A 15,242-nucleotide genomic window follows, 5' to 3' on the forward strand; every position below is an offset into this window, starting at 1 on the left:
AGTCTATTCTCTTAGCCACAGGAGCCAGTGCAGAGACCTGAGCACAGGACACATGTGCTCGTACTTCCTGGTTCTAGTCAGGACCCAAGCAGCAGTGTTCTGGATGTACTGCAGCTGTTTTAATGCTCATTTGGAGAGGCCAGTGAGCAGAATGTTACAGTAGTCTAACCTACTGGAGACAAATGCATGGATGCAAATGCAAGTCTCTCTAAGTCTGGTTTTGACAGTATACCTTTGATTTTTGCAATGTTTTTTCATTAATTTGATGTGGCTGTTGAAGTTCAAGTCTGAGTCCATTATTACCCTTAGATTTCTAGACTGTGCCCTGAACCTTGTCATTAAAGAATACTGCAAACTCATTGCACTTAGATGTGGAAATTAGTTCTAACGGCAGCGGAGCTGGGGGTTTGTTAATCTGTTTACTTTTGCAAACAGGACACGAGAGTTGTTACTACAACTTCCAATAATATCAGAAAAATACCTCTCCCTTGTTCTACATAAACTGTGGTTGTACATGTGCATCTTTTCTTTGTAAATCTCATAATGAACCTGGAGCTTTGACTTGTGCCATTCCCGCTCGGCCCTCTGGCACTCCCTTTTCTGTGCCCTGACCAAGTCATCATTCCTCTATGGCGCTTTCTGCTTATCTTCTCATTCACAGAAATGAACCTGAAAATGTTTATAATGGTGTTGAGCTGTATCCTGCAAGTATAAGACACAGATTTAAGGACACATGGGAATAGAACACATTTAATTTGGAAAATCACATTCTGATGTCTAAAGAAAGTGTTTTTATTATCATGGTATTGGGATCAGTATCGAGTATCGGCTCTATTCCTTAGATTATCCTTATTATTGAAATCGAGCTATTGTGACGACACTAACAGAAAGTGCTACTATTTTTGGTTGAAAATCCCATTTGTTTGTATAAAACGGAGCGTTCTCATTGTGGTGTGAGTGTGTACAGAAGGAGCCCTTTATCTCAAAGCTGTTGAGTTTTTAGCGTGTTGACAGTTTTAGCCGTCTCAAAGTGTGGAGGCGTCTGGGGAGATGGAGACCTCTCTGTTTGACTGCTGCAGCTGTGACAGAACCCTCCAGTAGATTTAGATTAATGAACAACATAGTTTCAGTTTCTAAACAATACCGTCTTCTCCTGGTTTATTTGACATTTTGCGTTGTTAATGTGCCTTTTCCATTGCGTCTGAGTTCAGAGCGAATGTCGTTCCAGGTCTGTGTACGTCTCTGCGGTCCGGCCTCAATCCAAACACATCGTGGTGATGGTCGACCACGGAGCCTCAGTCACTGAAACCCAGCTCCAGATCGCCAAAGACTCCGCCCTGGTCATCCTGAACTCCATCGACGAGCATGACAAAGTAAGGCCAAAATGACGAGTCTGACAGCAGCAGTTACAGAGAAGGGACACAGTTATATGAAATGAATTGAAGCCAGAAGCGCTCACATGCTAACTTCCTGTTTGGAACACAGCGGCTAGCGGCTTAGCTATGTCCATTTTTTTTATACTGTCTATGTTCAGATCTGTGGGAAGATGCCCACGTACTCTAAGAATGTTTTTAAACATATTTTTAGCTATAAAAACACCTATAATTGTTAATGAATGTTTTATGCCATACTGTGGAGCATAAAAGCAAAGCAATAACATCTCCATGGAGACCTGCGTGCTTATTCTAGACAATACTGTGCTGTAATATTGTAATTTTCTGTCTTCCTAACAGCTGTAATCCCAAACAGCTTTTCAATAACACTCAATAACCATCATCTTCTCCCGTGTTTTATATTTTTCTCTTCAGGTGTCTGTTCTGTCGGTGGCAGACGCAGTTCGAGCCTGTTCTCTGGACCAGTGCTACAAGTCCCTGCTCTCTCCAGCCACCAGTGAAACGAAGAGGAAGATGAGCACCTTCATCTCTAATATAAAGGCGTCAGACGGGTTCACGCAGCACTCAGCCGGCTTCCAAAAGGCCTTCCAACTACTGCGCAACACTACCAGCCTGACCAAGCACCACACAAGTAAATCTGCCCTGACCACACGCCATATCAACAATATAGAGCACGTTGTGGGGGGGGTTCTATATGCATGCGTATGGCAGAATGTTCAGCAGCTGCATGAAGACACAATGCACAATTTAGCAAACACACCCAAAAAATTTCAAAATAGTCTGAAAACTCCAGTAAAAATGCAAAAATGATTTAAGGAACACATTTTCAGGAGCCTATGGTCAGTCCGAGGGTTCGTGGTCCTGTTTAGGAGTTTGATTTTACACAGAAACGTGAGAGTGACTCACTGAAAAACTGTTGGCTAATGCTAACTAGTTTATCACTCTAATGCTATTTGAGAGGGACTTGTTTAACAACTCAAATCAGCTCACCTGTTGGAGTTCAGATAAATCAGCTCTTTATGGTCAGGTTGTGTTAAATCAAAGCTCAGATTGTGTGTATTAGAGCTTCAGACAAAGCAGTGCCTCCAGTTAGTCTGAAAACTCAGGTAAAAAAAAACAGAATGGATATAAGCAGCACATTCTCAGGAGCTAGCCTGTAGTTCCAACCAAGTCAGCTCGTTCTGATCAGATTGTGTTAAAATAAAGCTAAAATTAAAGTCTAACCTGAGCAACAGATCTTTAGTCAGAGCAGTGCCTCAGTTAGCATCACACCCCCAGAGAATGTAGATGACATCAGCTGCTAAGTATCAACAGACATGACCGTTTCATACATGTTTGTTTGTCTCTAGTGTTTAACTCGGTGACGGCCACAGACATGGTGATCATCTACTTGTCGTCGGGCGTCACGTCTCGAGATTCCTCGGAGCAGGAGAAGAGAGCGACACTGAGCGTGATCCGAGAGGAAAACAGGATCCTGAACAACACGGTCATGATCCTGACCTACGCCCTCATGAACGGTCAGTCCAACACAGACCACACCCTTTTTATCTGCTTTATAAGCTGCATTTAGTTTGGCAAAATCTCGAATTATGATTTTTCTGACAAGCTTTGTGATTCCATTTGTTGTATGTGTAATTGTAGAATGTCCAAGAGCTTTAAATCCGTCCTATTGTGCTTGTGTCTCTATAGTTCTCATCTTTGACCCCTGTTGATCATTTTAATTTACACATTTTAAATCACAATATTAATCTAAAACCACTTAATAAAACAAACAGCTTCAGAGGCTAAATGAAAAGAAATGACTTGAACATAGTGAAACATCTGAACAGAACAGTTTGAAGAACTTGTTTGATTTAAACATAAACTTCACAATAATACAAGAATCGTAGAGACGTGTGTGATTATGTAGAGGTCTAAACTACAGGATTAGCAGCATTTATACATTTTATATAACGTTTATAGAGGGATATGACTTAAATAACTTTAGTCTTGGCGATTTGGAAATGGAACCATGCAAATGACTGCGGTTTCGATCTCGATCTCGCGCCTCCAGTTCTCATGACATCATCACATCGCTCATTTTAATACTGAGCCGGAGGCAGGACACGATTCTATGGTATTTTCAGTTTTAACAAAATGCAGATGTTTGGACCTGGTTGGTTGTTAATATATTTTTAATTGCTAGGCGCACATGAGAGCTGGCACAGAGTTCAAAGTCTTTTCTGTCTTTTCTGTTGGCACAAACTGATTTAAATAGTTGTTTTTTTTCTAGAGGCAAAAGTGGTGGTGTTATTCAGAAAAGGCTGCACAATTATTAACACATTTGTGGAGCCGATCCCTAAACAAAACTGAGGTTCAAAATTTTCCACTTTCCAAAAATGGTCAGAGTTCAATCACAGTCGGTGCTTATTTGGTTTTAACTTTTTAGCAGTTTCATATTTTACATTTGTCTTTCATTTTAGGCTTTTATAACATTTGACCAACAAACCAAACTAACGACAGAAAATAAGCAACTTTTGTGCCGTTTTCATGTTGTCATTTCTGTATCCAACTCATAGACTGTATATATAAATGGACGTTGCTAACCTGTTAGCCGCCACTTTCCACACAGGAAGTGATCATGGGTGTACTTCCGGCTCCATCGACTCTGGCTCCAATTCTCTTTCTGTGTAAAAACGGTGTCCTCTCTCTCTGTAACTGCTGCTGTCAGACTCATCATTTTGGTCTTAAATGTTCATATTAACCCCTCTACATGATCCTAGGGTTTTTATTTCACTATTGTGTCTGTAAATCAAGATATGAACATTAATAACAGACAAATCTGGCACTTTCTTTCCCCAACGAGGCTCCCGCCAGCAACAGGTTTGATTGATGTTGGTAAGCGCCCGCTCCCTGCTAAATCAGTGGTTCAGGCGGTAAGGGGCGCTACCCTCAACAGCTTTGCTCCTTATTGGTACTTTGGTTGCTATGATACTCGCGGTCGGAATTTTTAATTTATCACTAGGCAACGCTGGCACTCAAACCTGTTGCTAACACTAGCCAGAGCACCTGATTTGTCTGTTATTAAAGTTCATATGTTGATTTACAAAAAAAAAAGTGAAATAAAAACCCCAGGATCATGTAGAGCAGGTTAATACAAACATTTAAGACCAAAATGACACGTCTGACAGCAGCAGTTACAGAGAGAGGGGACACAGTTTTTCAAGAGAAAGTGAATTGAAGCCAGAGTCAATGGAGCCGAATTGCACCGAACCTTGCTCGTGCTCACTTCCTATTTACAACGTGGCAGCTAGCAGGCTAGCTTTCTCCATTAATATATACACTATGGTAATTATTTGGCCTCTTTGTTGACCATCATTTCTTGGGCACAAAGCTCCGGGGCCTGAGCGGCTCCAGCTGCCTCAAAGCCTTTTGTTTGTTGTGTATTTTTGCACTGGCTTCAAGTGTGTATGCTTCTCCAGTCCCTTTTATTATCCCGGTCCAACCATCTGCCTCCCTCACTCCCTCCTCTTCTCCAATGTCCACTGTTAATATAAGTGATTTTTGCATCAGTAAATGGAAATGAGCTACATCTAAGGCAGAGTGAGACTTCAAAGCGGCGCTCTGTGACGGACAGGACCAGGGCTGCTTAAAAAGCTTCCATGATGAAAAGGAAGCCGAAATCTGCCATCCTTTGAGTCTATTTGAATTGCATATCCAAAATAAGATTTGTTTGGGCACAGACGCAGTGCACAGCTCAAGGGGGCGCTGTAGTCTGTGTGTCCTGTTCTCACATCTTCCTCCCAAATGTTGTGATTGTTCAAAGAGGCTCCAGTTCCACACCATGACAGGGTATGAGCTTTTGTACCTCACGTGTTTTTAAATATTATTACAACTAAAGCATCCAAAAGTATTGTTTATCAGAATGAGGATGACTAATGATAATAACTGAATCCAAATGAAAGTAATTTATATAGTTTTATCATGAGGTTAAACCAGAGACTGTTTAAAGAAGTGGCAGCGTTTGGCTCCAAATGAAGCTCGTCAAGGCAGTTATAGCGGAGAATTTGGAGCTGAGTTGTATATCCGACTGCAAGTATCATAGCAACCAAAGAGCCAATCCAGAGCGAGGTTGTTGAAGGTAACGCCCCTTCCCGCACACACCACTGGTTTAGCAAGGAGCGGGCATGAGCTTGTGGGTGGAGCTTTGTACATGATCATAGTGCTAATGGTAAGGCCGGTATGGGAGAGATCGCTAGATTACTGAAACACACGGATGACATTTCAAACCGCTTCAGGCCTGTTTTTGATGAGGGAAAAGTGTTTTGACATGGGAGAAAGATACCAATAGTTCAGTTCAAATTCACTTTACAAATAACGGAAACTTTAATATGTCTAGAAAGCAACTAAAATGAGTGTTTTTACATAAAAAGACTCCAAACTCAGCCTAAATAAGCAGTATTCATCTAATTAGCTAGTAGCAGCTAGTTCTGCTTCCAAAACACATTTACACATTTTTTTCAGCCTTGCATAACTCATTAATTCAGCTACAACATTAGTCGTCAGTGTAATAGTTTTATAATTTTACCAACAGAAAATAACTGCCTCTGGTCCTCTTGTTGTTGGTCTGGCTAACAAACAGACATGCTAACGGTATGTGGTCATGTGACTGTGGCTCCCATCAGGCCCTGCAGTGTTGATCACTAAAGCAAAGCCACGGCATTAAACAGGGATTGTGCTGTAATCCACACGCTGACTGCACACTGCTGCAAACAACAGCTGCATGGAGCCGTCGGAGTGCTGTCCTCTCCTCTGTGTGACCTCTGAGTGACCTCTGTGTGACCTCTGTGTGACCCCTGTGTGACCCCTAAGTCCCAAAGTCAAACTCTCACAGTGTTTGCATTGCTGTATTATGTATAGGGCTCATAGACTGTATATATAATTTCACTATTGTGTCTGTAACTCAAGATATGAACATTAATAACAGACAAATCAGACGACTTCTTTCCCCCGGGGTTGTTCCCGCTAGCGCTAGCAACAGGTTTGATTGACAGCGTTGCTAAGACCACATGGGAATATAAATGAAAGTTCTACCATTTAATGTGGGAAATCACATTTTATTGTTTAAAGAAAGAGTTTTTATTATTGTGGTATCGGAATCTGTACCGACTCAATTTCTTGACTGGACTTGAAATGGACTTTTAAATTTTAGTATCGTGATGACAGTTGACAGTTGGGAGCAGGTTGAGCCTTTTGAGTGACACAAGTTTGACTCTGTTTGACTCTGTTTGACTCTGTTTGACTCTGTTTGACTCTGTTTGACTCCGTTTGACTCCGTTTGACTCTGTTTGACTCCGTTTGACTCCGTTTGACTCCGTTTGACTCCGTTTGACTCCGTTTGACTCCGTTTGACTCCGTTTGACTCCGTTTGACTCCGTTTGACTCCGTTTGACTCCGTTTGACCACACCAGCGTCAGGTCTGTGTGTGTCTATGGCTCAACAGCACAACAATTTCAACAGCACAATTTAAATAGCTATAATTTAACTTGTACATTTATAATTTACAATTGTCTGCTCCATTCTGAATCTCTATTAACTCACACCTTTGGCCACACCCCTTTTGTGGCGCCATGTTATTATGAGTTAATGGAGTTTGGCTTAATGTTCTTCCAAATATCAGACTAGTGTGAATTGCTAAATGATTTTCCAAGTTTCAGTTTCTTACAAGTGATATAAGCTGACCTGTTCTGACCACAACTTGGACTGAACTGCACATTCAGTTTTTGAGACTGACAAAGAGGAGAGAGAATCGTTATTTGTTACCTCTTTTTGCTGTTTGGGTCAGAACTGCATTTATTTTTGTGACCAAAGGCTCTATTTATGCATATGTATTTTATTTCAGATCCCTGGATTTCAGAATTATGATAAATTAGGACGGTTGCCATGACAATTAACAATTCAAAGCAAAATATTTATATCTAATTATATGTATATGTTTTGAACTGTAAAAGGTCCTCAAAATGTCACACATGGAAGCTGAAACCCATGAATAATTATAACATGAAATAAGTTTTGCGTATTTACACTTAAAGCTACAGTATGTCACTTTTTAGTCAAAAATATACTAAAATAGAAGCATGTTTTGTCTTATTCTTTTACATTTTGTTTGCTGTGAGCGCGCTTGCATCTTCACAGGCCTGACTCTTATTAGGAGGAGGACTTCTTGTTCATTTGCCTGTAATATTCCAGAGTATGGCATTAAACATATTTGCATATTTCATAGTTGGAAAACCAAACATGAAGTCTTTTCTGTTTACACTTTACGTAGAAATTATGTTTTATGAGTCAGTGAGTTTATAAATGTTTGTGTTAATTATTTTAATGACTCGTCTTGGCTCCGCCTCCTCTCGCTGTGGATCCGTCTGATAAACTGTTTTTAACCCAAACGAGCTCCTCTTCACTGACTCGCTCTGTTTTTGTTTTGCAGAGGGAGTCACGGGTCTGAAGGAGCTGGCATTCCTCAGAGACTTGGCTGAGCAGAACTCGGTCAAATACGGCATGGACCGGACATTTGAGCGGGAGCGTTTCTTGGCGGCGTCATCAGGGTCGGGGTCGGTGGGAGGATCCATGATGCCGGTTGTTAAGGGGAGCATGATGGTTCTTAATCAGCTGAGTAACCTGGAGACCACAGTGGGACGGTTCTACATCAACCTGCCCAACCGAATGATTGACCTCGCCCACTTCAGCCTGGCGTACGCCGACCCGATGGGAGACGGTGAGTCGGCTCTTAAACGGGCTTCGGTCAGTCGACTTTAATGGACTTTACCGAACTTTAATGGACTTTAATGTTGCTTAATGTTGCCTTCCTTGACAAATTGAGCTGTTCCTATGTGACTAGCTGTTTTTTTCTTCCAAATTAAAGGTGCACTGTGGAACTTCATCTGCCACTTGCTTGTCCTTGTGGAGATGCTGTTGCTTTGCCTGGAATGTTCTAGTATAGCATTTTAGCAAAGCAATAACATCTAAATGGAGACGAGTAGGTCACGGATCCTCCACCACAAAAGTTACATAGTGCAGCTTTAAATTAAATGGCAGTATAGTGTCAGAGATTTCCTTAAAATTTGCACAGTGTTTTTTTTCTTACCCAAACACATTATATTGATGAGCGCCTTCTTTAAAACTGTTTGTTTCTTCAGGGTTCATCATGACTGTGAGCCGACCCTGTTACTTTGGAAACCTGCTTTTGGGCGTGGTCGGAGTCGACGTGAACCTGGCGTACATTTTAGAGGACGTCACGTACTACCAGGACTCTCTGGCTTCATACACGTTCCTCATAGACAACAAAGGTCAGGCTCATGATGATGTAAACGAGGGACAGTTTTTCTTATGTCTGTGTTGGTGTCTTTAAGTACAATTATTTTACTTCAGATAAATACGTTTAGGGATTTTTACAAAAATGAAAACATCATTAGTTAACTTAACTACAGCTTTGCTACATTTTGTGGGCCATGCTATAGATAAAAAAATTATATATAAATTTTCACATTAGCAACATCAGCAAGACAAAAATCCACATCTGATCGTCTCTGGTTTAAACTGCCCCCAACTGTCTCAGAACAGGCTGCAGATCAGTGATGGAAGGTAACGATGCACAAATAGTAAAGTATAGATACCTAAAATTCTACTAAAGTACATTTTACAGTGTATACTTTTTACTTTTACTACAGTACATTTGAGAGCAGTATCTGTACTTTCTACTCCACTACATTTTTGAACTGAACAGTAAAAGCATTTCTCATATGATTTGAGGGGTTATTTTTACCATGTTCGTGGAGACATCCTGACTAAAGTTTTTGAGTTTCAGCTTTTACTAAAACAAAAATAAATACACAAAATTCAAAAGAAAAACTAAGACATGGATTCATATTGTTACTGTGACCAAAATGTCTCATTTTGAATCTGTCATTACATTTACACTTTAACAAATGAACAACACTTGTGTGAAATACTTTTACTCTTAAAGTGCATTTTTAAACAGTACATTTTCAGATCTACTTAAATACTTTTACATAAGTACATTTTTTCATGGGGTATTTTTACTTGAGTAACTTTTTACCTGTGTGCGTGTGTGTACTTTTACTTCAGTAACAGCCTTGAGGACGTTTTATTAAAGGTTTGTCCTGATTCTCACCTCAAAGTATAAAACTTAATTCCTGGATCAGATTTTCACATTAGCTTTAGTGCAGATGTTGTTTCTTACACTTTGACACATGTTTTCATTATAGACGCACTTCACATATTACAAAAACACATGTCCACAGCCCACGGCCTCGTGTTCAGAGCGAGCTGTGCGAACGACCACACAGCCTCGCGCTCAGGGCGAGGGACCACCCCGTCCTCACACCTCGGGGGCATTTTTCCCTTTACATTTGATGCTATACATTTTGCAGATGGTTGATGCTTTGGCAGGTGAAGAATTTGTCAAAATTATGAAATGCTTTTAAGGCGGGAAGATTAATCATGTTATTGCTAGTGCCATATTCGCCCCATTACTGCTCGTCTTCTTCTTCTGAGGTTTATTGACAAGATTTGAGTGAAAAAGTGTCTTGTTATGCAATGTATGTGAACTTCTGGTTTCAACTGTATCAAGTTTAAGAGATTAGTTTAGTTCTGTGTGTATTAAAGTGTTTCACATGCACATTGTCAGTCGCTGGAACAGGTTTGTGTGGGATTTGAGTAACAGAAGCCTGGTGATACCTGCAGTTAAAAAACAAAGCAGAAACTGAAATACTGGTGCAAAGTGAACAGATTTGAATGGACAAAACTGAAGTGGATGGACTGGTTTTCCTGCTTTGATTATCTCTGGTTTGTCCCTTTGGTTCTTAGTGTGTTTTGTACAGCTTGAGTTAAAGGTGAGAAATAGAGCTGAACAACTAAAAAACAAAATATTTACAAGCTTTTGAACTAGAGAACAGGGTTGAGTGTCTTGCCTAAGGGTACAACAACAGCGTTCATCTGTGGGAGCTGGAATCCCAATGCTACTAAGAAGACTGTCCCTTTTAAACTGACAAACTAATACAAAACCCCATGTGTTTCAGAACGTATTTGTAGAGGTTTACACTGCGGAGTTGCCAGGTTAACTGCAGAATAAGGCAGGATATTCTGTTGTTTGCAATGTAATTAGTGCTACTTAAATTGTTGCAGTTGTTGAACTTTTAAACTGTAGATTAAATTGTGTTGAACCTTCCAGACATTTTGAGAGTTAAAAAGTGAAAGTAAACTCCAGATGCTCCCATGATGCACTGCTATACAAGTCATTCATTTTGTTCCATATTTTTTCGGTCCACAGATGTGATTTTGTGGGATTTGTTTCATATTTACATCCTCGTGTTTTATATTTATTTTTCTTGTATATTTGTCTTATTTCCAGGTTACACTCTGATGCATCCATCGCTGATCCGGCCGTACCTCATGACTGAGCCTCCGCTGCACACAGACATCATCCACTACGAGAATATCCCAGGATTTCCTGCAGTTCGGCAGAATATTCTCAGGTAAAGAACGACCTCATTGTTACTTTTTGATAATAAAATAGAATCAATATTTCATTTTTATTTAAAGGCCAAATACGTAACTTTTTAGACTACAGGATAGATTACAATGAGAGCATGTTTTCTCATTTGTGATTCATTGAAAAACTTGCATTTTTACCATGAGCGGGCTTGCACCTCCACAAACCTGACTATTACCTGGTCTGGAGTAGGGCCTCCTCCTTCTTGTTTCCTTGTAATTGTTACGGCATAAAAATCTCCTCTTTCTCTATGGATAATGATTTAAAGTGTGGATTTAGCTTTCTATTCAGTGTGCCATCTCCAGAAAATTACACAGTGTGGCTTTAATCAGTAACGTTTTGTTGTTGTTTTTGTTGTGTAGCCTTCCTTTGGGCAGTCAGATCATCTCTGTCCCGGTGAACTCGTCTCTGTCCTGGCACATGAACAGGCTGAGGGACAACAGTAAAGAGGCCTACAACGTCAGCTACGCCTGGAAACTGGTACGGCTCATCCAGAACATCCAGAGCAGGTTTAGCCCAAACAAGAGGAACATCCAGAGCAGAAAGTCCAACCAAGAGGAACATCCAGAGCAGGTTTAGTCCAAACAAGAGGAACATCCAGAGCAGGTTTAGTACAAACAAGAGAAATGTCCAGAGCAGAAAGTCCAAACAAGAGGAACATCCAAAACAGGTTTAGCCCAAACAAGAGAAATGTCCAGAGCAGAAAGTCCAACCAAGAGGAACATCCAGAGCAGGTTTAGCCCAAACAAGAGAAACATCCAGAGCAGGTTTAGTCCAAACAAGAGGAACATCCAGAGCAGGTTTAGCCCAAACATGAGGAACATCCAGAGCAGAAAGTCCAAACAAGAGGAACATCCAGAGCAGAAAGTCCAAACAAGAGGAACATCCAGAGCAGAAAGTCCAAACAAGAGGAACATCCAGAGCAGGTTTAGTCCAAACAAGAGGAACATCCAGAGCAGGTTTAGTCCAAACAAGAGGAACATCCAGAGCAGGTTTAGCCCAAACATGAGGAACATCCAGAGCAGAAAGTCCAAACAAGAGGAACATCCAGAGCAGAAAGTCCAAACAAGAGGAACATCCAGAGCAGAAAGTCCAAACAAGAGGAACATCCAGAGCAGGTTTAGTCCAAACAAGAGGAACATCCAGAGCAGAAAGTCCAACCAAGAGGAACATCCAGAGGAGGTTTAGTCCAAACAAGAGCTTTAACTTTATTGTGAAAACATGACTCCAGCTCAGGTCCACACGAGGCTTATACACCAGCATTAGATTTCTGAACTTGTAGGAATTGAAGACACTGACAGTTGGTTTATCTTTGATAAAGCCTGTGCCTTTATAATAACTACACCTCATTAGCTTTAATAAAGTATGAACTCGTAAGCATTGACTGTTTATGTCTCTGTAATCCCTCAGTTGTGTCTGATCCATAGCAAAACCCGAAGATAAATCTGTCAACTGGACAAAATGTTGTAGGAGTGAAGACGTTTTGCTGCTTTGCCGCTTCCAGAACCAGAGCTGAAGAAGCAGCTTGGATGAGCAGCAAAATGTTTTCACTTTTACAAAGTTTTGTCCAGTTGACAGATTTAACTTCGGCTTTTGCCATAGACTGTTTATATAAATGGACATGTTCCAAACAGGAAGTGATCATGGATGCATGGATGAGTTTTTATTTTGTAACTCAAGATATGAACATTAATAGGAGACAAAACCAAGCAGTGCGGGCAGGAAAGAGCGTCACCTTCCACAGCCTCTCTCCGGATTGGCTCTTTGGTTGCTATGATACTCCTGGTCAGAATTCCAAATATTCCAAATTCACCGCTGTAACCGCTCTAGCCTTGATGAGCTTCATTTGGAGCCGAACGCTGTGGGTGACGTCACACTCACTTCTTTATACAGTCTGTGTGAGCCTGAATCATTTTAAACTAATTAATACAGTGTAGTTATTATAAACTGTGCCCAAAACCTGTTTAAAACACACTGTGGAATAAGAATATTTTTTTGACATTAGGGTTTTTGTCTTAAACTGTAAACTTTCTGCTTGAGGATTTATAATAGCTGGAGTTAAAACAGTTCCTCAATGAGACGTTTTGGGAGCCCATAAAACACCAGAAGTGACTCTAACAAAAACACTGAGGGAATGTGAACACTGGGGAGGATGTGCTGTGTCCCATCACTGTCAGTGAACTTTGACCTGAAAAATATAAGTTATTGTAACATTCTGGATAAAACCAGGGTTTAAACACAAACCCACGAGCCACATGTTGGGACAGTTCCATTGTTACAGTACAGTCTCATGGCCCCTTTACACACAGGGCTGTTCTGTTTAGCCTGACTGGAGACAAAAAAAATGGATATAGAAAAAAAATGTAGCCAACGTTTAAAACATTTGCTCCTTTAGAACCATTGAGACGCTGTGATCCTCATTCATGCAGAAGTGGTCCAGTATATCAAGGTTTCAGAGGCAGGAGGTCATCTGGACTTTGTTTCGCTCTGAGACACAAGGATTTACATGACTCTCCGTTAAATAAATTCTGACCCCAACTGGAGGAGTTGTAAAGTAAAACTGCCCTGACTTTGTTGACAAAAGCCAAACCTTCTTATCTAAGCCTGATCTCGACATATCTCAAAAGCTAAGCTGGGAATTTCAGGTGCCACAGGGGGGCGCCAGTGGCAAAAAATGTTGTTGTGTCCTTAGGCAAGACACTTCACCCACATTGCCTAGAATGAAAGTGGTGTGAGAGTTTTGGTGATGATCGGAAGGGACGATGGTGCAGAAGACTGGAAAAGTGCTCTATAAAACTAAGGCATTACTACTACTACTACTACTACTACTACTACTACTACTACTACTACTACTACTACTACTACTACTACTACTACTACTACTACTACTACTACTACTACTACTACTACTACTACTACTACAACAACTACTACTTCTACTGTAATTTGGCTGATGAACCTTCACCACTGTTACCACCTGATTAGTGACCCATTTTAAACCGATTATTAACAGTGTGTTGTAACTCTAGAGCAGCAGGTGAGCAGAAGTGTTTGATGATGTATTTTCCCATCTGCCCTTGTGCCTTTTGGCTGAGCGTGTGCTGTGTTTGCCTCAGGTGCAGGACACTTCGTTCATCCTCTGTATCGTGTACGTCCAGCCTGAGATCCCAGTGAAACAGCTCAAGAACTTAAACACTGCCCCGAGCTCCAAACTGCTGTACCATCGTCTGGACCTCCTCGGACAGCCCAGCTCCTGCCTCCACTTCAAGCAGCTCGCCACCGTCGGTGAGAAACGAGACTCACACTGTTTATATCAGTAGTTTAGTTTATTCTGCGGGTCCTTGAAACGCACATCTCAACGAGGCACAAGGCTTAAAATGGATTGAAAACTGGAGTAGTTTACGTCTCACATCTCTAACACTTTGCCTGTGTGTATTTTCTTCAGTATTGATGAGCTTTAATGAGAGTGAAACTGTGAAAATGATAAGTTCGTTCAAATTACATGAAATTGTTTTTGAATTGTTGAATCTTGTGGGTGTAGTTTGAGCTCTACAAACCTGTTCTGGAAGTCACGAGAGTCTTGTCAGTTGTCAAATGTGAATGTTTCTTGAGTTGTTTACAATCATAGACTGTTTATATAAATAGACATACCTAATCTGCTAGCCGCCGCTTTCCAAACAGGAATTGATTATGGGCGCACTTCCGGCTCTATCTGGCTCCAATTCACTTTCTGTGTAAAAACTTTGTCCCTCTCTCTGTAACTGCTGCTGTCAGACTCGTCATTTTGGTTTTAAATGTTCGTATCAGCCCGCTTTATGTGATCCTGGGGTTTTTATTTCACTATTGTGTGTGAAAATCCCCGAGGTCGCTCCCACTAGCATTAGCAACAGATTTGATTGACAGTGTTGCTAAGCGCCCGCACCCTGATAAACCAGTGGTGCTGGCAGGAAGGAGCGTTACCATGGACAGCCTCGCTCCAGATTGGCTCTTTGGTTGCTATGATACTTGTGCGCAGAATTCCAAGTATTGAACTCTGCTCCAAATCGTCCTTATAACTGCTCTAGCCTCGAAGAGCTTCATTTGGAGCTGAACGCTGTGGGTGACATCGCACTCACTTAGTCACTTCTTTACAAAGTCTGTGGTTATAATGTGTCATTTGAACAGATCTAATCCCAAAACTTGTCATAAAATCACTGTTAGATTTTATTATCCTAAACTGTGCAGTCAGACAGAATAATAAATGTGACCTAATTATTTCATAACCTGAGGCTCTTCTCCCCCGTCTCTGTCGCCTCCTC

At 41.0% G+C, this 15,242-nt stretch overlaps 1 protein-coding gene across 2 annotated transcripts in view; it reads left to right on the forward strand.

Annotated features, from left to right (window-relative positions):
* Nucleotides 1-15,242, forward strand: part of cachd1 (cache domain containing 1) — a 100,755-nt gene that overhangs the window by 51,138 nt on the left and 34,375 nt on the right. For both annotated transcript variants that reach the window (XM_033965202.2, XM_055221024.1), the window contains exons 6-13: nucleotides 1,229-1,373; nucleotides 1,809-2,025; nucleotides 2,744-2,911; nucleotides 7,861-8,148; nucleotides 8,570-8,719; nucleotides 10,804-10,927; nucleotides 11,307-11,424; nucleotides 14,061-14,229. In XM_033965202.2, the coding sequence (XP_033821093.1) occupies nucleotides 1,229-1,373; nucleotides 1,809-2,025; nucleotides 2,744-2,911; nucleotides 7,861-8,148; nucleotides 8,570-8,719; nucleotides 10,804-10,927; nucleotides 11,307-11,424; nucleotides 14,061-14,229 (1,379 nt within the window). The remainder of the gene's footprint in view (nucleotides 1-1,228; nucleotides 1,374-1,808; nucleotides 2,026-2,743; nucleotides 2,912-7,860; nucleotides 8,149-8,569; nucleotides 8,720-10,803; nucleotides 10,928-11,306; nucleotides 11,425-14,060; nucleotides 14,230-15,242) is intronic.

The sequence above is a fragment of the Periophthalmus magnuspinnatus genome, chromosome 4 (assembly GCF_009829125.3).
Source record: "Periophthalmus magnuspinnatus isolate fPerMag1 chromosome 4, fPerMag1.2.pri, whole genome shotgun sequence".
Classification (NCBI taxonomy): domain Eukaryota; kingdom Metazoa; phylum Chordata; class Actinopteri; order Gobiiformes; family Gobiidae; genus Periophthalmus; species Periophthalmus magnuspinnatus.